The 24,039-nt window shown below is 39.3% G+C and overlaps 1 protein-coding gene across 5 annotated transcripts in view; it reads left to right on the top strand.

Annotated features, from left to right (window-relative positions):
* The window catches only part of LOC121277872 (kinase D-interacting substrate of 220 kDa-like), a 177,405-nt gene that overhangs the window by 103,432 nt on the left and 49,934 nt on the right, over positions 1–24,039 (top strand). For all 5 annotated transcript variants that reach the window (XM_041187618.1, XM_041187617.1, XM_041187620.1 and 2 more), the window contains 6 exons: positions 2,146–2,310; positions 6,690–6,869; positions 10,260–10,425; positions 12,676–12,827; positions 21,261–21,559; positions 23,722–23,862. In XM_041187618.1, coding sequence (XP_041043552.1) covers positions 2,146–2,310; positions 6,690–6,869; positions 10,260–10,425; positions 12,676–12,827; positions 21,261–21,559; positions 23,722–23,862 — 1,103 coding nt within the window. The remainder of the gene's footprint in view (positions 1–2,145; positions 2,311–6,689; positions 6,870–10,259; positions 10,426–12,675; positions 12,828–21,260; positions 21,560–23,721; positions 23,863–24,039) is intronic.

The following is a 24,039-nucleotide window of genomic DNA, read 5'->3' on the forward strand; positions in this document are numbered from 1 at the left end:
ATTGCCCAGTCATGTCCGAACCATAGGACAAGCTGCCCCACCAACCATCAGCAAATGATGGAAGAAGTCATCAATAGTGCCATCTAGCAACACCTATTCAGCGATGACATGCTCACTGGTTCTCAGTTCAGACCTTGCCAGCACCACTTGATTCCTGACTTGAACTAGATATGGACAGATAGTCTGAGTACCGGAGGAGAAGCAAGTATCTGCCCTCTACATCATAACAGCTTTTGACTGAGTATGGCACAAAGGAGCTCTGGGAAAATAGAGGGTTAATCAGAAAAGCTTCCAGTGATTGAGGTCATTCCTGCCTACAAGAAGATTTACATGGTTGCTTGAGGCTAACTGCCATAGATCCAGGACATTGCTACTAGAGTTCCTCAAGGCAGATTCCTTGGATCAGCCAAGTTCAGCTGCACATTAAATGATCGTCTCTCCATCATAACGTCAGGAGTTTAGCTGTTTGCCAATGATTGCAAAATGTTCAGTTCCATTCACAACTCTTCTGATAATGCAGCAGTCTCCCTTGACTTTCGACACCACCACCATTACCAAAGTTCCCAACTATTAACCTCCTAGTGGTCACCACAGTCTAGAAACTTAATCAAACAATAGTAGTTATAAGAGCAAATCAGATGTTGGGTACTTTGATGTGTAACTCATTGTGTGACCCCTTAAAGTTTTTATCTACAAGGGTCAAGTTAGTTGTGTATAAGAGTACTTTTGTATGGCAGGACAGTGCTACAGCATGACTTAAGGGTGGCATCCTCCAGAATAGAGCAATCCACTAGATCAGCATCCGTGCCTTCTGAACTGAGGATCCACTCCTGCACTGTGAAGTATATAGGATATACTTCAACCCAGGAGGAGAAGGGAGTATCTTCCTTCTGCATCATGGCAGCATTTAACCGAGTATGATGCCAAGAAACTCTAGGAAAGTAGTTTCCAGCCTCACGATTTCTCTTACTGAGAAGTACAACAGTAGCAATCATAAGTAGGTAAATAACATAATACCATTTTGGAAGCACTATCAGCATGAGGACTGCAGAGGTACAAAGAAAATGCCCAGCGCTGCCATTCAAGACATGAGGGATAGGCAATAAATGCAGCTTATAAGTATCACTCACATTCCGAGAACAATTTTTTAAAAAGCTTTTTAATTGACTTAATATTGTGATAGCAGTCCAGTAATTCTATGGAAACGTTACTGTCAAAGGGAATTTATTTCCTGTAGCACTGAAGCTTCCTCCATAAACTTCTCTCGGACTTCAAAAATGTTAACCTTGTTCCTGGACTGGTTATCAAAATCATTACCTTGGAGAAAATCCTCTTTTAATTTCTTCAAGACACAGCCATTACTTTCTGCTGTCTCTAATTTTTATTCTGTATATTGAGCTGCAGGCTTTCTAGTTTTTGAGCTTTGATTTTGACCTGAGGACTTCTATCTTTGCTGAAATTGCAATGGGTCTTGCAATTTCAGCAAAGTCATTCATTGAGCTACTCATGAATCCCAATGTTGAAGATTGCACATGTTCAGAGGAAACTAGTTACACTGTAAACTGAAATAAAGTGAAGCATCGTATAATCATATGTTTCTTCCCTTTCAGGAAATTTCCAGTTTTGGTGAATAAGTTTGTACTGGAGTCAAAAAATTTGAATAGGTTCAGGGTGCTAATAATCTGTTATCCTCTGTTGTGAACTCTTTTCTTAACTCAGCTTTGATTTTTCCTTATTCCTTTGTTTGCCTCAGTTATCTTGTTTTCACAACTAGCTCCTTCCTCTCCCAACTGTCCCCTGTAGTTAAAAAGTCAACAGACTGACTACTGTCCTTTGCTATCTTTGCCAAGTGGTATAAATTTGTTTTTCAAATTGGTATGGTCAAACAATTTAATTTGATATTAAAGCAAAATACTGTTGATGCTGGAAATCAGGAAAACAAAATGTTGGCAATACACAACAGATCCGGTAGCATCTGTGGTGAAGGAAACAGTATTTCAGGTCAGTTGAAATATTAACCGTTTTTGTCATCACAGATGATGCCAGACTTACTGCATGTTTTGAAGTATTTTCTGATTTATTTCATTTGATATTACATGTTCTAGTCTTAAAAAGTAACCTTTTTTTAAAAAACAAAAATCACAGGACATCTCTCGCCTTCGGAGACGGATGGAGATATGCTTGGCTATGACCTGTACAGCAGTGCACTGGCAGATATTCTGAGTGAGCCAACTATGCAGCCTCCTATTTGTGTCGGACTTTACGCACAGTGGGGGAGTGGAAAATCATTTCTTCTGAAAAAACTTGAAGGTAAAACATGGTGATTGCACATTTACTGTATTTATATTTTTCAGTCATGTATAGAGTCTCATTTATTCAACTTCCAAATATAGGTTAGAGTTTATGTTATCCATTGGGATAAAATTGTTGAAACAATCCCTTTGTAGGTAGCCTCGTTCTAGGATTTACATGTTGGTTGGGTAATCTGTCCTCGATTATTTTTTTTTCTGTTTGAATGTGACTTGGACTTCAGTAATTCTGCATTATTTCACAAATGCCTGGCCTAAAAATATTCCCAATTTTATTTTTTCCAGTATAGTCAGCTACAAATATCATGAAAGATAATTTAATTCTAGAAAAGAGGCTGTGCATGGTATTCAAAACTACAAAGGCACTTCCATTTTCTTTGTTATTTTTCATTTTAAAGGGATTAATTAAAATTGTATTTAAAATAAAGCTTTCGTTCTGCTAAAAAAAAGAATATGTAACGAGAGATACTTTAGCGAGGAATCCATAAAGAGGCAAAAAAATAAGCAAGCCTGGTCCTGGGAATGTATGAACAAGAGTAAACCATTCAGTTCACTATTCATTTTTATGATGACTGATTGGCACCTGAAGTCCATTTATCTGCTATTGTTCCATATCCCTTGATAACCTTATGAAACACAAACCCAGTGAGATCACTCTTGAAAATTTCTATTAACCAACATCCACAGCCATTGGTGGAAGAAAATTCCAGATTTCTACTACACTTCATGTGAAGAAGTGGCCTAGCTCCGACTTTAAGATTATGCCCCCTTGTTCTGGATTTCCCCACCAGTTGAAATAATTTCTGGGTGTATATCCCAAGAAATTCCTTTATCATTTTGAAGATTTCTGTTTGATCTCCCCTCAATCTTATAAACTCAGGGGAATACCAGCAACTTTTATACATCCTGTCATTACAATTTAACCTTTTTAAGCTGTGATATCATTCAAATGAATCTGCACTGTGCCTTTTCTAGGGGGAGTTTAACTTTTCTGACATTCGATCCCCAAAATTGAATGCAGGATTCCAGGTGGGGTCTGACTAAGGCTCTGTGTAACATCCCATTAGTCTTTTGATTACATTTTGTACCTGTGTACACTAGCTTTTAGTGATTTCTATACCCAGACACTGAAATCCTTTTGTTCCTCCAATTCTTTCCTGTCACGATTAAGAAAACATTGATTTTCTCCAATACCGATTCAAAATGGATGATCTCTCACTTCACCAAATTAAAGCTGAATATGTCATTTTTCCTACACACTTTAAGTGCTTTTGTAACTTCTTGCTTCCATCTTCACAGCTTACTGTGCCTCCTAACTTAATGTCATCTGCAAATTTGGATAACCAACGCTTCCTACATCCATGTCATTAACATAGGTTCATTCAGATCCCTGGGGAACATTACTTAGCACATTCTGCCAATCAGTGTATATTCCCATTATCTCTACTTTGTCTCCTATCTCCCAATCAATTATCAACCCATTGTCACAAGATTGTATCCAATTCCCCGCACTTTGATTTTTGGTAATATTCTCATCTGCCGTCTGGCAGTCCATATGGACAACATCCACAATCATTCCCTATCCTGCCTGTGAGTGAGATTCTCAAAAAATTAAACTAAACTTTTTAATTCATGCATCGGATGTTGGCATTGCTGGCTAGGCTAGCATTTATTGCCCATTCCTAGTTGCCCTTGAAAAGCTGGTGGGAAGCTGTTGTCTTGAACCGCTGCAGTCCATGTGGTGTAGGTACACCTACAGTGCTGTTGGGGAGGGAGCTCCAGAATTTTGACACCGCGACAGTGAAGGAATGACGACATATTTCCAAGTCAGGATGGTGAGTGGCATGGAGGGTAACTTCCAGGTGTTGGTGTTCCAATGTGTCAGCTGCCCTTGTCCTTCAAGGTTAAGGTTGTGGGTTTGGAAGGTGCTTTCTAAGGAGCTTTGGTGAGCTCCTGCAGTGCAACTTGTAGGTGGTACTCACTGCTGCCACTGTTCGTCAGTGGTGGAGGGGGTGAATGTTTGTGGATGAGGTGCCAGTCAAGTGGGCATTGTCCTGGATGGTGTCGAGCTTCTTGAGTGTTGTTGGAGTTGCACTCATCCAGGCAAGTAGAGAGTATTTCATCACATTCTTGACTTGTGCCTTGTAGATGGTGGATAGGCTTTGAGGAGTCAGATGGTGAATTACTCGCTGCAAGATTCCTAACCTCTGGCCTGCTCTTGTACCACAGTATTTATATGGCCAGTTCAGTTTCTGGTTAGTGGTAACCCCAGGATATTGGCAGTGGGGGATTCAGTGATGGTAATGCCATTGAACATCAAGGGGTGATAGTTAGATTCTCTCTTGTTGGAAATGGTCATTGCCTGGCACTTGTGTGGCACGAATGTTACTTGCTATTCGTCAGCCTAAGCATGGATATTGTCCATGTGTTGCTGCATCTGGACATGGACTGCTTCAGCGTCTGAGGAGTCGTGAATGGTGCTGAACATTGTGCAATCATCAGTGAACACTTCCACTTCTGACCTTATGATGGAAGGAAGATCATTGAAGAAGCAACTGAAATTGGTTGGGCCTAGGACACCCTGAGGAACTCCAGTGATGTCCTGCAACTGGGATGATTGACCTCCAACAACCACAACCATCTCCCTTTGTGCTAGATATGACTCCAACCAGCGGACAGTTTTCCCCCTGATTCCCATTGACTCCAGTTTTGCTAGGGCTCCTTGATGCCACACTCAGTCAAATGTTGCCATGATGCCAAGGGCAGTCACTCTCACCTGGAGTTCAGCTCTTCTGTCCATGTTTGAACCAAGGCTGTAATGAGGTCAGGAGCTGAGAGACCCTGGCAGAACTCAAACTGAGCGGCAGTGAGCAGGTTACTGCTGAATAAGTGCTGCTTGATAGCCCTGTTGGTGACCCCTTCCATCACTTTGCTGATGATCAAGAGTAGACCAATGGGGCAGTAATTGGCCGGATTGGATTTGTCCTGCTTTTTGTATACAGACAATTTTCCACATAGCCAGGTAGATGCCAGTATTGTAGCTGTGCTTGGAACAGTTTGGCTAGGGGCATGGCTAGTTCTGGAGCACAAGTTTTCGCTATTGCTGGGGCACATAGCCTTTGCAGTATCTCATGCTTTCATCCATTTCTTGATTTCACATGAAGTGAATCGAATTGGCTGAAGACTAGCATGTGATACTGGGGACCTCCGGAGGAGGCCGAGATGGATCATTCACTCAGCACCTGTGGCTGAAGAATGTTGCAAATGCTTTAGTCTTTTAGATTAGTCAGATGTGATCTACCCATCACTAACCCATGCTGACTTACTTTGGTCAGTTGATTTATCCCCTTGCTCAGTCACTCTTGTCTCTGTTAGATTTCAGTAATTTTCCCATAACTGATGGTAAACTGAAAGGTGGGTACCGGTTTTCTCCTTCCCTTCTTTCTTAAATAATGGAGTGACATTTACAGTTTTCCAATCCAAAAATTTGGGAAGGAACTGGTTTGGTGAGCTGAATGGCGTTAAACAATGATGGAAGATATTCCTCCTGTGAGCAACTAATGAAGTATTTTATTTTAGCAAAGGAAATGGTGCAAATACTCTGCGCTCTGTGAACTGCTGTTGCAGATATGATCTGCTGGAAATTTTGTAAGGTATTTGAATCATGTTTTACAGATTGTCAAATCAGACTTTGATAGTGAAAGTTCTGATTTTGGCTATTGATTCATAGATGTAATTCCATCACTGAATATTCGCTTTATCCAGTTTGTTGTTTCCTTTTGTAATTGAGCTATTAAAATAAAAGAAAGGTCTGGGGGGATGTGCTACTTATTTAAATACTCCCCTTTTTGCAGAAATAAGTGAGAATAAACTAACTTGAAATTTGTTTGACTCAAAAAAAAAATACTGCCCCGTCTTCATGGAAATATCAAGCATAAGATCTCTATCTCCCTGCTGGGCTACTTTGGTAATGTCAGTTACTAGAAATGCCCTGGACAGACTATTGAAAATGCAAGGTGTCATGACTTCAAACTAGGAAATGATTAACTCCAAAGCCATGTGCTTCAAAAGCAAACAAAAGAACAATGTTGATATTTGTCTTTCACATTGATCGGCAGCTAGAAAATTATAATTCTGAAAATATTGATATTTAGTGTTTGCTTTAAGAGTATTAGGTATTAGAAGAAGGATCAGAAATGTGTTTGAGAGCCTCTCTTGGACATAGGTTTTTTTAAGCTGGGTTGTTTTCAACCATTGTTGCATGGAATGAAGCATAAACATCCATGTGAATAGAGAAGATGCCTGAAATCAAATTCTGATACAGTGAATAATTGTACTGATTTTCTGTAGTGTGAGCTAATGTTTCACTTTTATTCTTAGATGAAATGAAAACCTTTGCTGGTCAGCAGGTGGAACCCCTCTTCCAGTTCTCTTGGTTGGTGGTGTTCATTACACTCTTGATATGTGGAGGAACAGGAGTACTACTTGGCTTTGCAGTTGATCTGAAGCTTGGCATAGCGGTTGGACTGAGTTTACTGGCACTTATTTACATCTTCTTTGGTATGTGTAACTTACTGTGTAAAAACATATTTGCCTCTGAGCGTTGCTGGTGATAAAACACCAATTTTATAGTCTTGCTGAACAAAGCAGTGAAAATCGAAATGTTAATACATAGCAGCAATGTGTTTTACTACCTTTTTTCAGCTTTGCTACAATTTATTTTCCTCTCCCCACTGACCTCAAACTCCCCTATTGCTGAAGTCACGCTTCAGCTGCTGCTCCCTTTGGCCTCATACGTAACAAAAAGAAATGTGGTGGAGTTGATCAAATGTCCAAAGGAGGTATGAATGAAGTTGACTTCTTCCAATGCTGCCAATAATATAAGTACTCTGGGATGTGGTGAAGTTGAGATATTTAACTTGAGTGCATTTAAGCCATCTAATTTATGACTTGGTTAATAATGTCAGAGGTGGGACAAGATATCCTGTAGTATAAATCTGAAGTATGATAATTTGACTACAAGTGTTGTAACTCATTACAACAAGCCCAAGGAGGTTATAGAAGTAAATAAAATTAAAAATCTTACTGATAAGTCTGAATAATGCTACACTATTGATATAATTTAGAAGCAGTGATGCAGATCTGTAGCGCAGAATTTTAGTGTCTCAATATAATTGTATAAATTGTTATGATTTGAGTTTTTTAAAGCCGTTCCCTGTTTAAAAATAAAAACCTATACTTTTATATTTACTTTGAATAGAATAGCATGCTGCAGGTCTAACCATTATACTTTATGGTGTAAAACACTGGAGATTGGGTGGCGGGATGCTCTTTTGCTTACTCCAAAAGACATAATATTATACTTTGCATTCAGCCAAAATTAATATTCATTTAGAAATAAAACTTACACAGAAGAAAATCACAAGGCACTGATGGCATGCATGTTTAGAAAAAGAGATTAGATCTGTACATGAGTTTAAAAAGACAACAATTTATTTCTTATACTGTTGGATAATCACTAAAACTTCAAATAATGTTGGTACGTGGCTGAGGTGCTATTCCCATTTGCTATGTGAAGTCTATTTTCCATGCTAGTCTGAACTAAAAATTATAAAATAAAACATATGGGTCTTGCAAAGTTTTCTGCATCTGTCATATCTGATGAATTTATTTGAATTTTTTGAGGAGGTAATTTAATTTTGTAGATAAGGGAGTATCTAAGGATGTTATTTATAGGCACTTCCAGAAGGCATTCAACACGGTTTCACATAAAAGACTGCTAACAAAAATGGGAGCACATGGAATTGGAAGCACTCTGTTAATTTGGATATGGAATTGGGTAAGAGGTAACATAGAGTAGGTATTATGCCAATGTACTCAAGTTGGCAGCATGTGGTGTCCCCAGAGATCTAAACTAGGACCGCAGCTTTTATAAATGATTTGGAGAAGGAATGCAGAGTTGGTTATCCAAGTTTATAAGATTACACTAAATTAATAGACATAGCAAGTTGCAAAAGGGCATTGATAGGTTAAGTGGCAAGTAACATTCGCGCCATACAAGTGCTAGACAATGACCATCTTCAACAAGAGAGAATATAACCATCATCCCTTGATATTCAATGGCATTACCTTCACTGGATACCCCACTATTAATATCCTGGGGGTTACCATTGACCAGAAACTGAACTGGACTGGCCATGTAAATACTGTGGCTACAAGAGAAGGTCAGAGGCTAGGAATCCTGCAACGAGTAATTCACCAACTGACTCCCCGAAGTCTATCCACCATCTACAAGGCACAAGGCAAGAGTGTGATGGAGTAGCCCCCACTTGCCTGGATGAGTGCAGTTCCACAATGCTCAAGAAGCTTGATACCATCCAGGACAAAGCAGCCCGCTTGGTTGGGTCCACATCCACAGACATTCACGCCCTCCACCACCAACGCACAGCAGCAGCAGCATGTACCATCTACAAGAAGCACTGCAGGAATTCATCAAGACTCCTTAGACAGTTCCTTCCAAGCCCATGATCACTACCATCTAGAGAGACAAGGGCAGCAGATAGATGGGAATACCACCACCTGGATGTCCCCCTCCAAGTCACTCACCATCCTGACTTGAAAATATTTCGCTGTTCCTTCACTGCCACTGGGTCAAGATCCTGGAACTCCCTTCCAAACAGCACCGTGGGTGTACCTATAGCACATGGACTGCAGCGGTTCAAGAAGACAGCTCACCATCACCTTCTCAAGGGCAACTAAGGATGGGCAATAAATGCTGGCCCAGCCAGTGAAGCTCACATCCTGTGAATGAATATTTTTTAAAAATGCGGTGGGTCTGTGATGATACAGTGTGAAAAGCCGCCATTGCAGTTTTACCTGCCCACTACCGCACTTTGTGCAAACCTGGGACGATTCCGTGCTTTGTCTTGGATTTTGTGACTGGGCTTACCTCTCTACTCTCTTTGCTTCCTGGTTTGTGAGCTCAGTAGTAATTTGGCTGGCTCATATTCTCACCAATTGTGGTGCCCTTTGCTAAAGAGAAGTAGGAATGTGATGAATTTATACTGTCTAAAGGGGGTGGAACAAGTGAAGCTGGATAGAAGGCTCTGAAGAAGGGCCATACAGACTCGAAACATTAATGCTGTTTCTCTCTCCGCAGGTGCTGTCAGACCAGCTGAGTTTTTCCAGTATTTTCTGTTTTTATTTCAGATTTCCAGCATCTGCAGTATTTTACTTTTATCATTGTACCCTAACTGACCCTTATCTAAGATCTTGTACAAGGACAAAATTGCATGCATTGTCTTTATGGTCAATTGTCCATTAAGTAACGAATCCATTGTTTCTTGAAAAAGGTGTCTTTTTTTAAAAAAAAAGTCAGGCAGCTACATATATATTTGCTAAAGTAATAGACTAAACACCTAAAAAAGAAATTTCATTCCCTAGGTCTGCCCTTGCAGCTGGTTGCTCTTTTTTCCCTCATAGTGAGCTCCCTGTTTCATGTCCTGAGTGTTTAGTCAGCCTCCAACTATTTGGAGGAAGCAATCTGTCGAAGAAAGAAAGGTGGCTTATCTTTAGAGTTCTCATTTTTAACCTTCTCTAAACACTATGCTCTCACTATGCAACCTTGTATGGTATCCAAGCAACTAATATATTTTTCAGAAATACCTTGGGAGCAAATAAACTTGCATTCCAGATGGTGTTTGCCCCCTGTGTGCTGCCTGAGAATGGGAGCTATTATATGATAACATTATGGCATAATTGCTACCAAATGTGTTAAAAGCTTGTTTATTCCTATCTGTATTTTTTCCTAGTAAATGTCCAACTACTCCATTCACTTTTTGGGTGATGCGCCTTACAAGAGCAAAGATCACCCTACAATGCTAGTTATCATAATTGTAACATGGTTCATCATACTGAAGTGCAGTAAATTTTTATTTTTAATCTTCAAAGCAATTATTTACTTCGGTGGCCGACAAGAGGGAGAAAATTGGAATTGGGCCTGGGTATTGAGTACTAAGCTTGCTCGGCAAATTAGCTATCTGGAGCTGTTGCTTAAACTGATGTTTGTAAACCCACCTGAACTACCAGAACAGACTTCCAGAGCCTTGCCCGTCAGGTAAAAGTCAATTTTAAAAAGTAATGCTTTCTATCCTTTCTCAGTACTGATTTTTCATAACTTTTTTAAAAAACTTGCATGCCTCCTTTCTCATTACATTCCACATGCCATTATCCAGTTTGAAGGAAAATCAAGGAACCAAGTACTTTAAAATAAAACTGGAAATGCTCAGTAGGTCATGGAAATTTTAAGTTCTAAGTTTGTTCTTTAGAACTGCAATTTGTTTAAATTTCCTGTAATTTCTTGATTGTTTTGATAGCTTGATGCATATATTCACATTGATATATTTTCAACCTAAAATGGGCTGCAGTTCAAATCTTAACATTGTCTTAAAGATTCATCAGCTCAAAATGATCTGTAGCTATTCATGTTGTCATTCTGTTTTTAGAGTCCCAGTTAAGGGAGTCTTTTTTCTGTTTTCTCATTGCCCCTACCTTAGGAACTTTAGAGAAATTATTTTTCTCTGCACTGTACTGGAAAACACTTGATTTCCATGTTCAGTCGAGGAAAACTAAGAGACCTTTTACGTTAGGTCTCCACCACAACAATGCTACTCTGTTTTCTAAATGGTTGTAACTGGGCCTCCAAAGTCCAAATGTTGGTGTTTAAATGGAGCAAAAGGGCAACTCCCTACCTCACTTGCCTCAGCTTTTGCTTTTGGCCCTGCACCTCTCACTTTTCCAACCTCACCACTACCCCCACTGCCCCTCAGGTTGTTAGTTCAAGGTGCAATAGATGTGCCTGTGCTGAAAGGGTGCCCAGACCATGCTAATGAGTGTGTGTCAGCAGGCTATTCCTTGCACTCATCCAATATTTGCACATATGTGCTTCCAGCAGGGTAGTGATCTGGATTTGGAGCCCGGGTCATTTCCCTTCCTAATGGGGTTTGAGCTTGAGACCTCCATGACATGTATTACTCAGGTATTTGTGCATTGAGTTCCTTATGTTGCATACCTAGGGAGAAAGTTTTTCTAGGTAGGAGCTAGCATTTTTTTGAACCTGGACTGAAGAAACTCCTATTCCTCGTGGTGCTGTGCTACCTGCTTGAAAATCTTCCCAGGACAAGAATACCGTTGTTAGCAACCTTGGGACTTCTCCAGTTGATGCTCTACAATCAACTTGCTGAAAATGATCACAGTGAACTCAGAAGGTTGTTGGAGTTCGTCAATGTGGTCCTGAAACTTTGGTTCAATATACAAGAGATTAAGTCAATTCTCTTCACTTTTTATGGTAGGAACTTCAGACTCTGTGATCGCTGAAGAAACTCAATTTACTTGCAGATTCCTCAGTAAAACACAGCAACAGGAAAATGTAGTTCTCGAGCAGCTATATAATCAAGTTCACTGGGTGCACTTATCCACTAGCATGGAGCTCAAGCAGTTAACTTGGCAGGGTAGGCCAGTTATTTATGCTGGTGAATGACATAACGTTTGTGAAATTACTTTGGATGTGCATTGCTGAAGCTTTGAGAAAGCTATGCTTTCTAGTGAGTTACCAAATGTCCCATAAGCAAGGTTAATTTGATGGTTTGTGCTTCCTTGTGAGGAAAGAATCTCCTTTGGAGAATAGATTGACAAACTTGTAGTCTTCACAGCAAGAGCTTAGTCATTTTTTGGTGTATTGCAATTGTTACCAGCATCTTTAGCACCTTATTTATTTTCCTAAGAAGATGCCGATTTTAGCATTTTAAGAAAGATCTTAATATCAGATAATAGTTCAGTCATTCCTATTCTTTGGCTTTTCTATGCCATATGCTTGAAAGCTACGTGAAAGATAAATTATTGAAGAAAAGCATCATACTACTGGTATGGCCTTCTTTAGTTCTTTGAATATAATTTTCTGTCTACATTCATAAAAATATGTGGAAACTATCTTACAGAATCAGGCCACTGCCTTCGTCCATCACCTTTATCTCATTTTTTAAATTTTCGACCATTTGGACATTATTTCATTTTGATGGATTTGTCTATTTTGCTGTTTGAACCAAGTCTTATACTCAGGTTATTTTTACTGCAGGCATGCTTGATTTTCCAGGATCACGTTCATAATAATTATCTTTTGAATTTCTGCCTTACTTATTTGTGCAACTTTTTACAGTCTTTTCATTTCTGTTTTAAAATGAAGCATTTATTTTTTGAAATAATTCAAATGCATATTAATACTTTATTAACCTCATGTCAGCATTACCCTTGGTGCTTTAATGGATTTATTCAATTTCATTTTTAAAATATTTCTTTTTCTGTTTAAAAGATTTCTTTTCACAGACTACAACAGGCTGTCAAGTGTTGGCGGAGAAACATCTATGGCCGAGATGATCGCAACTCTTTCTGATGCTTGTGAGAGAGAGTTTGGTTTTCTGGCAACAAGACTTTTTAGAGTCTTCAAGACTGAAGATACGCAAGGTATGAATCTGTTATGAGAAGTGTTTTGTTTTGAAAGTAATGTAGACTTAATGAAATATAAAGATGACATTTAACCAATATTCAGGGGATTTTATATTCAACGCATTTTAAAAAGATAAAACATGATTTGATTTAAAGTAAAAGTTTTGGATCGCTTGATTACATATAATATCAACATTTTCCATAGTGAGGATTAAACTTTACGTCTGGAAATTGATTGGTGCCTAAGCATGTGATACGGTGAGCAGTACACACAGGTACATTTCACACTGGAAGGACCCTAACCACCTTATTGTTGAAGGCAAAAAAGGGTGTCCAGGACCTGTGGCTAAAACAAGGCAGTTACTACTTTGGATCTCCTACACAAAATTGATCTATACATAAAAGTAGGAGCAGGTGTGGGCCGTATTGGCCCTTTGAACCTGCTCCACTATTTAATAAGATCATAGCTGAAATTTGACCTCAGTATCATTTTGCTGCCTAATCCTCAGATTCCTTGATTCCCTCAGTCCAAAAATATGTAGGTGTCAGCCCTAAATGTATTCAATGACTGAACATCCACAGCTCTCTGGCTAGAGAATTCCAAAGATTCCCAACCCTCTGAGTGAAGTGATTTCTCCTCATCTCAGCCTGAAATGGCAAACTTCTAATCCTGAGACGATGCCCATGAATTCTAGCTTCTCCAATCAGAGGAAACAGCCTCTCAGCATCTACCATGTCAAAACCTTTCTGAATCTTATGTTTCAATAAGATCACCTTTCATTCTTCTAAACGCTAGGAAATATAAGCCTCGTCCATTCCATCTTAGGACAATCCCCACATCCCAGGAATCAGTCCAGTGAACTTTTGTATTCCTTTACAATATATCCTTCCTTCGGTACAGAGGCCAAAACTGTATGCGGTGTGATTTTAACAGAGCACTATACAATTGCAGCAAGACTGCTTTACTCTTGTACTCCAACCCACATGCAATAAAGGCCAAATACCATTTGCCTTCCTGATTGCTTGCTGTACCTCCATGTTAACTTTGTGTTCCTTGTACAAGAGCATCCAACTCCCTCTGAACACCAACATTTAATAGTTTCTTGTCATTTAAAAAATAATCTGGTTTGCTAATTTTAATTCCAAAGTGAATAACCTCCTAGTTCTCCACATTATACTCATCTCCCACTTTCTTGCCTATCTTTATCCCTTTGCAGATTCTTTGTGTCCTCGCAGTTTACTTTCCCACCTGGTTTTGTATCATTAGCAAACTTGGATACATTACACTTTGTCCCTCCATCTAAGTCATTAGTATAGATTGTAAATACTGAGGCCAGCACTGCTCCATGCAGCACCCCACTAGTAACGATCCGTTAACTAATGATGAGCAGTTTATTCCTACTCTTTGTTTCTGTCCTAAGTACTGTAGTTACCAGAAATCTGAAATAAAAACAGAAAATGCTGGAACTACTTCTGACGAAAGCTCATTGACTTGAAATGTCAACTCTGTTTCTTTTTTCACAAATGCTAAGACAACCATAGTATTTCCAGCATTTTCTGTTTTTATTTCTGTTTTTCCAGCATTGGAGTACTTGGCTTTTATTATTACGTTTTTGTTTCATTCCCTTCCAGTTGTTTTATATTCATTAATTTTGACCTATATTTTTAATGTTTAATAAGTTGGGCAAATATCATCAACAGCTAGTAGACACAAGGATATTGTAAACTCCTTTATCGGTAACCCTGTGGTTCATTTACTTGATTTTTTTTCAACTCTACCATTGTGGTGGGTATGGAGAAGTCCCTAGCTTTGGTTTTTTTTTATATTACAAAAGGCACTGGGAGAATGGAATGAGAAATAAGCATTCTGCCTATCAAGTCTGTTCCTTCCAGTGAACCGTGGGCAGTTGGGAGCATTTACCATTTACGTATGTGCAAAAAGAATTATACAGCACCTAATTGCATTCTCATGTTGCTGTGTGCTTTACAACTATTGGGCTCTTTTGAGCTACAGTAACTTTGTCTTAGATGCGTTCAGTAGCCAATTTTTGCATAAACAACAAATGAGTGAATGACTAGGTCTTTGTCTTTGTTACTGTTGGCTGAGGGAGGAAAGATGACCAGAGCCAGGAAATTTTCATGCTCTTTTTTAAAGTTTGCCATGGGACCTTTTAGGTCTGCTGAGCAGACATAAGCCTGTGATCCAATGTCGCATCTGAAAATTGCACCTTCAAACTGCACCAAAATATCATTCTAGATTGTGTGTTCCACACCTATAGGGAGGGGGCGGGGGCTTGAGCACAAAAGCTTTGTTCTCAGTTTGTTATTGATCATGGTCAAAATGAATTCTGCTCATCTGTGCCAAATTCTTTGCAATCTGGAAGATTCTGGAGGAAGTCCTCAGGTACTGGAGAGAGCATTACTTTGAGTTGACATCTAACTCAACAGGTTCAGTGTACATGGAAGTTTAAGTTGGAGTGCACTATACTGATCAAATTATCTTTAATCAGTTTAATAGAAGGAAGTGAACTCTGTACTGCATTGGCTAGCCAAAGCTAGGGTGGCTGGTGTGAACATTTCCTGGCAGCTGCTCCAATAAGAGGTGGCATAGTGTTACAAGGGTAAATGCACCTGAAATTTTTTCACCAATATTGCTGACATTCATTGTTGTAAAGGTGGTTTCTTAGGTTGGTGTAATATCGGATGCTTTGGAAGATGGAACAATCAGGCCAGATTTTGTGAAAAATTTGGAGTACAGGTGATGGCTCTTGAAATTGTAAAAATGTTGCAAGGCTCTGGCGGCTTAAATACACTGCTTTCTTCAATTTCCATAAAACTTTCAACCCCTAGTTCCACATGCAGCCCTCATGTTGAAGCTGGAGGTTATGTGAGAATAAGCCCACCCCTCCAACTGCTTTCCTTCTCCCTGTCCCGCTCCTTTCCTTCTTCCTTCCTCCCACTCCTTTCCTCTTTCCTTCTCCTTTCCTCCCTACCCTTTGATTTGTCTTTCTCAGATCTAAAGTGCAAGACCATCATATTTTCTAATTGCTGCCGTTGTTTCACCCACACAGTTAGTCTGTCCATGTTCCTTTGTAACTTCCTGCTATTACCTATATAGTTTATTGTGACTCCTAACATAGTATCATCTGCAGACTTGGAGATACAACACTCTATTCCTTCACTTAAGTCACGTTTTTTTATATGTACTTGTCACATTCTGCCAGTCAGGGAATGTTTCCATTATTCCTACTCTGACTTTTACTTCCCAACTAATATCAACCCATGCCACAAGGTCATCTCCAATCTTGTGCACGTGGATTTTTGGTACTGTTCCACATACGGGAATATTATCAGATGCCTTGTGAAAGTTCATAAAAACAGCATACATGGAGTCAACAGCAGCAGGAATGTATTCAGTCACAATGTGCCAGCAAACCCTTACTCCTCTATCACCATTAAGTCAGGAGTGTAGAAAAGCATGTCAGAAGCAATACAAGGGTATACCTGAAAACGAGGTATCAACTTGGTGAAGCTACAACATGGGACCTGCATGCTTGCAAGGATTTTCAGGAAGTTCTTGCTAATGTACTACACAACAACCCTGTACTAATTAATGCACATGTTATGAAAGGAACATAAGAAATAGGAACAGGAGTAGCCCATTCGGCCCCTCGAGCTTGCTCTGCCATTAAATAAGATGATGGCTAATCATCTTATGTTTCAATTTCCACATTCCCATCTACCTCCAATAACCTTTGATTCCCTTGCCAAACGAGAATCTATCTATTTCTGCCTTAAAAATATTCAATGACCCTGCCTCCATTGCATTCTGAGGCAGAGTTCCAAAGTTGCACAACCCTCTGAGAGAAAAAAAATTCTCACCTCTGTCCTAAAAGGGTGACCCCTAATTTTAAAACATTGCTCCCCTAGACCTGGACTCACCCACAAAAGAAAACATCCTTTCAACGTCCACCTTGCCAAGGCCGTTCAGGATCTTGTATACTTAAATCAAATCACCCCTCACTCTTCTAAATTCCATTGGAAACAAGCCCAGTCTACCCAACCTTTCCTCATGAGACAACCCAGTCATTCCAGGTATCAATCTAGTAAACCTTCCCTGAACCGCCTCCAATGCACTAACATCTTTCCTTAAATAAGGAGACCAAAACTGCACTTAGTATTCGAGGTACGGTCTCACCAATGCTCTGTATAACTGAAACATAACATAAACAGAATTACCTGGAAAAACTCAGCAGGTCTGGCAGCATCGGTGGAGAAGAAGAGTTGACGTTTCGAGTCCTCATGACCCTTCAACAGAACTGTTCACCCCTCTCCTTGGATTCACCTAGTTCTGTTGAAGGGTCATGAGGACTCGAAACGTCAACTCTTTTCTTCTCCGCCGATGCTGCCAGACCTGCTGAGTTTTTCCAGGTAATTCTGTTTTTGTTTTGGATTTCTAGCATCCGCAGTTTTTTGTTTTTATCTCTGAAGCATAACATCCTTACTTGTATGTTCAATCCCTCTTGTAATAAAGGATAGTCTTCCATTAGCCACCTTAATTACTTGATGTATCTGCATGCTAACTTTTGGTGACCCATATTAGAACACCTAGATCCCTCTGCATCTCAGAATTATGCAGCCATTCTCAATTTAAATAATCTATTTTTGTTTTTCCTGCTAAAGTGAACAACTTCACACTTTCCCACATCCTTGCCAGATCATTGCCCACTCACTCAACCTATCTATATCCATCTGCAACCTCCTCATGTCCTCTTCACAACATACTTTCCCACCTATCTTTGTGTTATCTGCAAATTTAGCTACCATGTCTTCACTCCCCTCATCTAAATTGTAAAAGTTTGAGGCCCCTGCACAGAGCCCTGTGGGACTCCACTTGTCACATCCTGCCAATCCAAAAAAAGATCCATTTATACACACACTCTGCTTTCTGCCAGCCAGCCAGTCATCTATCCATGCTAATATGTTAGCCCCTACACCATGCGCTTTTATTTTCCATAATAGCCTTTGACATGGCACCTTATCAAATGCATTCTGGAAGTCAAATACACTACATCCACAGGCTTCCCTTTATCCACTGCACATGTTACTCCTTCAAAAAACTCCAATAAATTGGTTAAACATGATTTCCCTTTCGCAAAACCATGCTGACCCTTCCCAATTGCCTTGAGCTCTTCTAAGTGCCCAGCTACAACCTCCTTAATGATCAATTCTAACAGCTTCCCCACGACAGCCATCAAGCTAACTGGCCTATAGTTTCCTGCCTCCCTCCCTTCTCAAATAGAGGGGTTATATTTGCTACTTTCCAGTCTGATGGCACCTTTCCAGAATCTAGGTCTGAATTTTACACCAGTGGGATTTAATGGCCCTGCCATAGTCATTGCAGTTTGGAATGGCTTGCTGCATTTTACAGCCCTGTCTCTGCCCTGATGGAGCTGTAAAATTCCAGCCCTAGTGAATTTTGGAAAATTAACACCAACGTATCAACTACCTCATTAGCCACCTCTTTTAAGACCCTAGGATGTAGTCCATCGGGACCCGGAGACTTGCCAGCCCGCAGCTCCATCAATTGTTTCAGTACTGTTTCGCTAGTGATTTCAATTTCACCAAGTTCCTCTCTCCCTTTCACCTCCTGATTTGCAGCTATTACTGGAATGGTTTTTGTATCCTCTACAGTGAAGACAGAAGCAAAATATTTGTTCATTTCTTCTGCCATTTCCTTATTATCTACTATTAACTCCCACTCTCCCTCTCTAGAGGACCAACACTCACTTTACTTACTCTTTTCCTTTTTAAATACCTGTAAAAATTCTTGCTATCTGTTTTTACATTTCTAGCTAGCTTCCTCTCATACTCTTAATTTCTTTCTCCTGGTTAACCTTTTAATCATTCTCTGCCATCCTTTACATTCTGACCAATTATCTGTCCTGTCACTCATCTTTGCGGAGCTGTATGCTTTCACCTTAAGTTTGATGGTTTCCTTAACTTCTTTGGTTAACCACGGATGGTGGGTCCTCCCCTTCAAATTTTTCTTTATAATAGGAATGTACTTATTCTGTAAACTCTGAAATGTCCCATTAAATGTCTGCCACTGCTTCTCTATTGATCTATCCTGTATCCTAGTTTCCCAGTTCACTTCAGCTGGCTCAGCTTTCATCCCCATGCAGTTGCATGGATAGAGAAATAGCTAAGGTACAGAAATTAATGATAAATAGATGCTGTCTTCATTGCCGGGAGGTGGTTAGTGATGTTCCACAAGGGACCTCCCTTGTTTTCTATTTACATAACAGATTTATACATATGCGCACGACGAGTTATATCAAATGATGAAATTCCCCATCCTCGGTGATGGTGGAGCCCAGCACTTGAGTGCAAAGTAAAAGAGCAAGGTATTTGCAACCATTGATTCAATTCATATGATATCAAGAAATAGCTGCATACTCAAGGCTGTGGGCCCTGACAATACTTTGACTGTAGTGCTGAACACCTGTGCTCCATAACAAATCTAATCTGTCCAATTACTCCATATCAGCCTGTAAGAACAACACCCTTCAGGGTAGTGCATTGGTTTTGTATCGCACCCAATACGTGTTTGAATACTTACCAATCTTTATAAATTTACCCCAAGAGTTCAGCCCCGTTTACTGTGGTCAATTCAGTTCGCATCCCTTTGTAGTTTGCCTTATTTAAATTTTAAACTTTGTTTTTTGAATGTGAATGGTTGTGATGTTTTCCTGACTTATGTTAATTTGCATAATGAGTACAGTAAGCCCCGACTTAATGTTGATTTACTTAATGTTGTTTCACTTTAACATAGTTAATTATGTAGTGTCAATATATCCGTTTAACATTGCAAGTTTCACGTTAAAGTCATTTGCCATAGACCTCTTGTTCTGTGGCCTGCCTATGCACATGATACTTTTCCCGTGTTTAGCCCTGAAGACCCCCCCCCCACCCCCCCAAAAAAAAAATCCCCCAGCTCCCATTCCATTCTCCATTTTTATTTTTAAAGGCCCTGGTGTTATGAGCAGTTCCTGCTGCAAAATGTGTTGATATATTGATAACATTCCATTTATGGATCTGAAAAACTTAGTCTGCCTTTATGCATTCAATATAATATTAACTAGATCAATTAATTTGAACATTTATTTTTGTTTGAATTCAGTGTTAGATTTGACTCCGCGTGTACTCTTGTAATAATGTGATTTGTTTCATCTGTGTAGCTGAATGAGCCAAATAAAAAGACTGACCTGGAAATTTTGCAAGGTTTCTCCCAAGCTGCCAAGACATCCCTTGAAGACAAGTGTTTCCCCAAGAAATTGTTGTAAATGGCTGTTTTCAGTTATTTACAACATTTCTCGGGTGATTTCGTCAATCTCATGCCTAAATGTTGGGGGATGGCGGGGGTGTTGGGTGTGGGTAACATCCAATGTGTTTTAAAATTTAGGCCTGGAGTTTTGGTTGGGAGTGCAATCAAGAAAATGCGCCCTGAATGTGCTGGTTTTAGTAGAAGCACAGTTATCTTTAGGTTTCTGCACCAATGTCCAATGCAAAATCTCCAATGAATCAGAAGAACCATATAATGTAATTGATTATTGACTGAAATATGGCCAAAAGAACCTCAAGATTACTGAATTAAACTAATTTAAATTGAAAATATATTCCCAAGTAGTTGCTGCATCTGAGGAAGCAGGGCAGTCAGTTTTTCCAATTGACTGCTGGTCACAAGGCTTAGGGGAAGATCACTTGACTAAATTTGAACTCATTTAAACAGAATTTAAAGTAATTATAGCACTAGTCTGAGAAACAGACCTGAGTGAGGCTTCATTTGGTTGCTGGTCACCACAGCTGCAGGTCATTAACAATGAATTATTAAAACTATAGGTACTTATGAAGAACACCTGCAAACAGGCACAATCGGCAGAAATATCGATGCCGATCTGGAGGCGCAGCCAGTTTTATGAGTGGGACTGTTCTGGGGAATTGACTTGAACAAGTGTAATTGACTGTGGAAACTTAAGTATGAGTGGTTATGGCGTAACTCATGCTTTTAAATTCTGTAATCTTTTGTACTGTTTAAGTCAATTCCACCTAAATTGCTCTGTATCTGGGCAGAAACCAAGCGGAAACTTCCAAGCCTTAGTTTTAAGATACACTTGTTCCCAAGTGCTCTTGTTGTGAATTACAAACCCATTTCATACATTCATTATTGACCAACCAATTCTGTAAAGTTAGGGTGGCTTAAAAGGATTACTAATGAGAAAGTATTGAAGGTAAATTATGATGAAATTAATTGGATATATTGTTTTATTTGTATATTTATGGTATATAAACACATTGTGTGTAGCCCTTGAAAAGGTTTATTGATATTTCAAAAAATAAGATTATTATTAAATTATCCAGAAAATAATGTTGGCATGTATTTTTTTAAAGGTAAGAAAGGAGTGAAGAAATGGAAAAAGACCTGCTGTATCCCTTCGTTTGTTATCTTTATTTTTATCATGGGTTGCTTCGTTGCTGGTGTCTTGCTGCTGGCCATTTTCAAGGCAGATAAGGAACACCTGACTGTAAATGCCATTCTTATATCTATTGCCTGTATCATTGGTCTGGCACTGGTCCTTAACTGTCACACGTGGTGGCAGGTGCTAGATTCTGTCCTTCACTCTCAGAGAAAGCGTGTTTTACTAGCAGCATCAAAACTTCACAAGCTAAAGCCTGAAGGTTTTATGAAAGTAAGTATTTTGTATGTGCAATATGAAAGATTTTTTTTAACATTTAGGGTTTTGGTAATGTTTGTGAATGCCTAATATGCATTTTATAGTTGTTTAATTTATTGCCTTTGTTCTGAATCATCCCTATCTGCAAACAAATTGCACACAAGCAACAAATGTTTTCAGAATTATTTTTAACTAATTCCTGAATGTTGCTGGAAAGACTGACATTATTGCTTATCTCCAGTTGCCCTCTTTTGATACAAATGAGTGGGTTATTCAGCTGCTTCAGGGGACAGCTAAAGAATCAACTGCATTGGTGTGGGATAATGACACCTAGGCCAGACCAGGCAAGTGCTTAGTGAACCAGTTGGGTTTTCATGAATTTCAGCTTTTCTGTTTCATGGTCACTTTCACTGGTTAAAGCTTTTCATTTCCAGAATTTTAAAAACTGAACTCGGGTTCTAAGTCATTAGTCCGGCCCTTGGGATAACTAGCGCAATGACATAACCACTACACTACTATGTCCATATCCTGAAAGCTGCCACTTAGTTGATCCTGTTAGAGGCTTGTCTCAACAGTCTTGGAATCCAATGTGTAAACCTGAAGGTTAAAATATTTAAGTTCACTATATATTTTGTTTTGACCATAATATGCAAATTACACCATTAGTATATAATTTTTGAAAAAATGACTGTTTTGCAGACTGTTTTGGTTGAGTAAAATTAGACATCAGCGTGGAACTGATGTTCTCAGAAATGGTATTTCTGAATATTATAGTATTTATGCCAGTAACAGATTTGTTCACTGCTGCCTGATTATTACTTTTGTATTTTATCTGTAGTAGCTAAATTTTCTTTTGTTAGGGGGGTGGGTGTATATTTTACAGGGGCATTTGCAATTGTTAGGGCATTTGCAGTGATATAATTTGGAAGAAAAGTACTTGCAGTCAAATGTTAACTTTTATGCCCAAATGTCCCAAAGCACTTTACACATGAATAACTTTGAGATGTGATGCAGACAAATGCAGCAACTGTTTTGCTACATGAATGACCCCAAATCGGTCTTGAATGAGTGACAAGTTGATCTATTTTTAGATTTACTGGTTGAGAGATGAATCCCTGCTCTGTTTTAAATAGTACTTTGGCATCTTTAACGACCATTCAAATGGGCAACAGGTACCTCTTGTTGAATGTCTGAATTGAAGTTATAGCACATCTAGCAAGTAGCATTCTTTCAGTACTGTATTGGTGTGTCTGTCTATATTTTGTACACAAACTTGTGAGCCACAGATTGGTAATCTGGAGGTTAGCACTCTAGCCATTGAGCCAAGGTGACACAAATAGTGAGTAAGCAAGTAAGCAAATGATGCTATAGACATCATAGAATGATACAGCACAGAAAGAGGCTATTCAACCCATTGGGCCCATTGTGCCAATAACCAGTGCTGAAAAACCAATTTTATTGCATTAAATAAGGATTTGCTTTCCAAATCAGGCTTGAAATTAGACCTCAAAACCTTAATTTGCAAGCAAATCTACATGAGCTTTATAGGTCTGTTGACTAAATGCACTGCCCAGGATAACAGTGGCACATAAGCTAGGAAACCTCTGGTTTGATCCTTGTCTGTGTTGACTCATTTGGTCTCAGTGGAGGGCTGGGAGAGACTGGGGTATGCATTAGCAGTAGTAATTCTTTACTTGGTTCTGGAGTACTGAAGTTAGGGAAATTAACCAATCTCCATTCCTGGTTGCTATCCAGTGACTCCCTGCTGGAAAGGGTTTGTATATGATATTAAATGAAAACTGGATCAAGGTCAGTTGTAATATCCTCCTTGGCAAATAGCTTGATGACATTTCCTGTCTAGGTTCACACATGAAGAATGCTCATGAGAAAGGTGCTGCAAAGTTGCCAGGGCAAGACCTATGAAGCCTTAACTCAGCTTGATTTTGCAATGTGGAGGGAGAGGAGCAGTAGAAAGAAAGAGTGCATTTCTGGCTACTGCATTCTTGAGCAACCAAAGCATGGATGAACTTTGAATGGATCTACTTCATTTAATTTGACTTGTTTCAGTTCTTCCCAAGTCAGAACTAAACATAGAGAGGACTTCCTTCAATGCTAACATTTCATTTATAATGGTAGAATGTTTTTGGTGGAAAAACATAGTCTGTTTGCTTTAAAAGGTTCTAAAGAATGAAGTGGAGCTCATGGCTCGGATGGCCAAGTCTATTGATGGCTTTACTCAGAATCAAACCCGACTTGTGGTTGTTATTGATGGATTGGATGCATGTGAACAAGATAAAGTCCTGCAGATGCTAGACACAGTAAGTAATTTTTCACTATCCATACATTAACAAAACCCTCCACAAAATGAAACTGTATAATAGCCTTTGATACAAACTAAATTTAATGGGCCCTTATTAATCAGTTCTTTTTTTAAAAAAGTGTGTATCCATTTTAACTTCTGTTCCCTTCTATTATATGTAATTCTGTGAGAAGAA

The sequence above is a fragment of the Carcharodon carcharias genome, chromosome 5 (genome assembly GCF_017639515.1).
Source record: "Carcharodon carcharias isolate sCarCar2 chromosome 5, sCarCar2.pri, whole genome shotgun sequence".
NCBI classification, from domain to species: Eukaryota; Metazoa; Chordata; class Chondrichthyes; order Lamniformes; family Lamnidae; genus Carcharodon; species Carcharodon carcharias.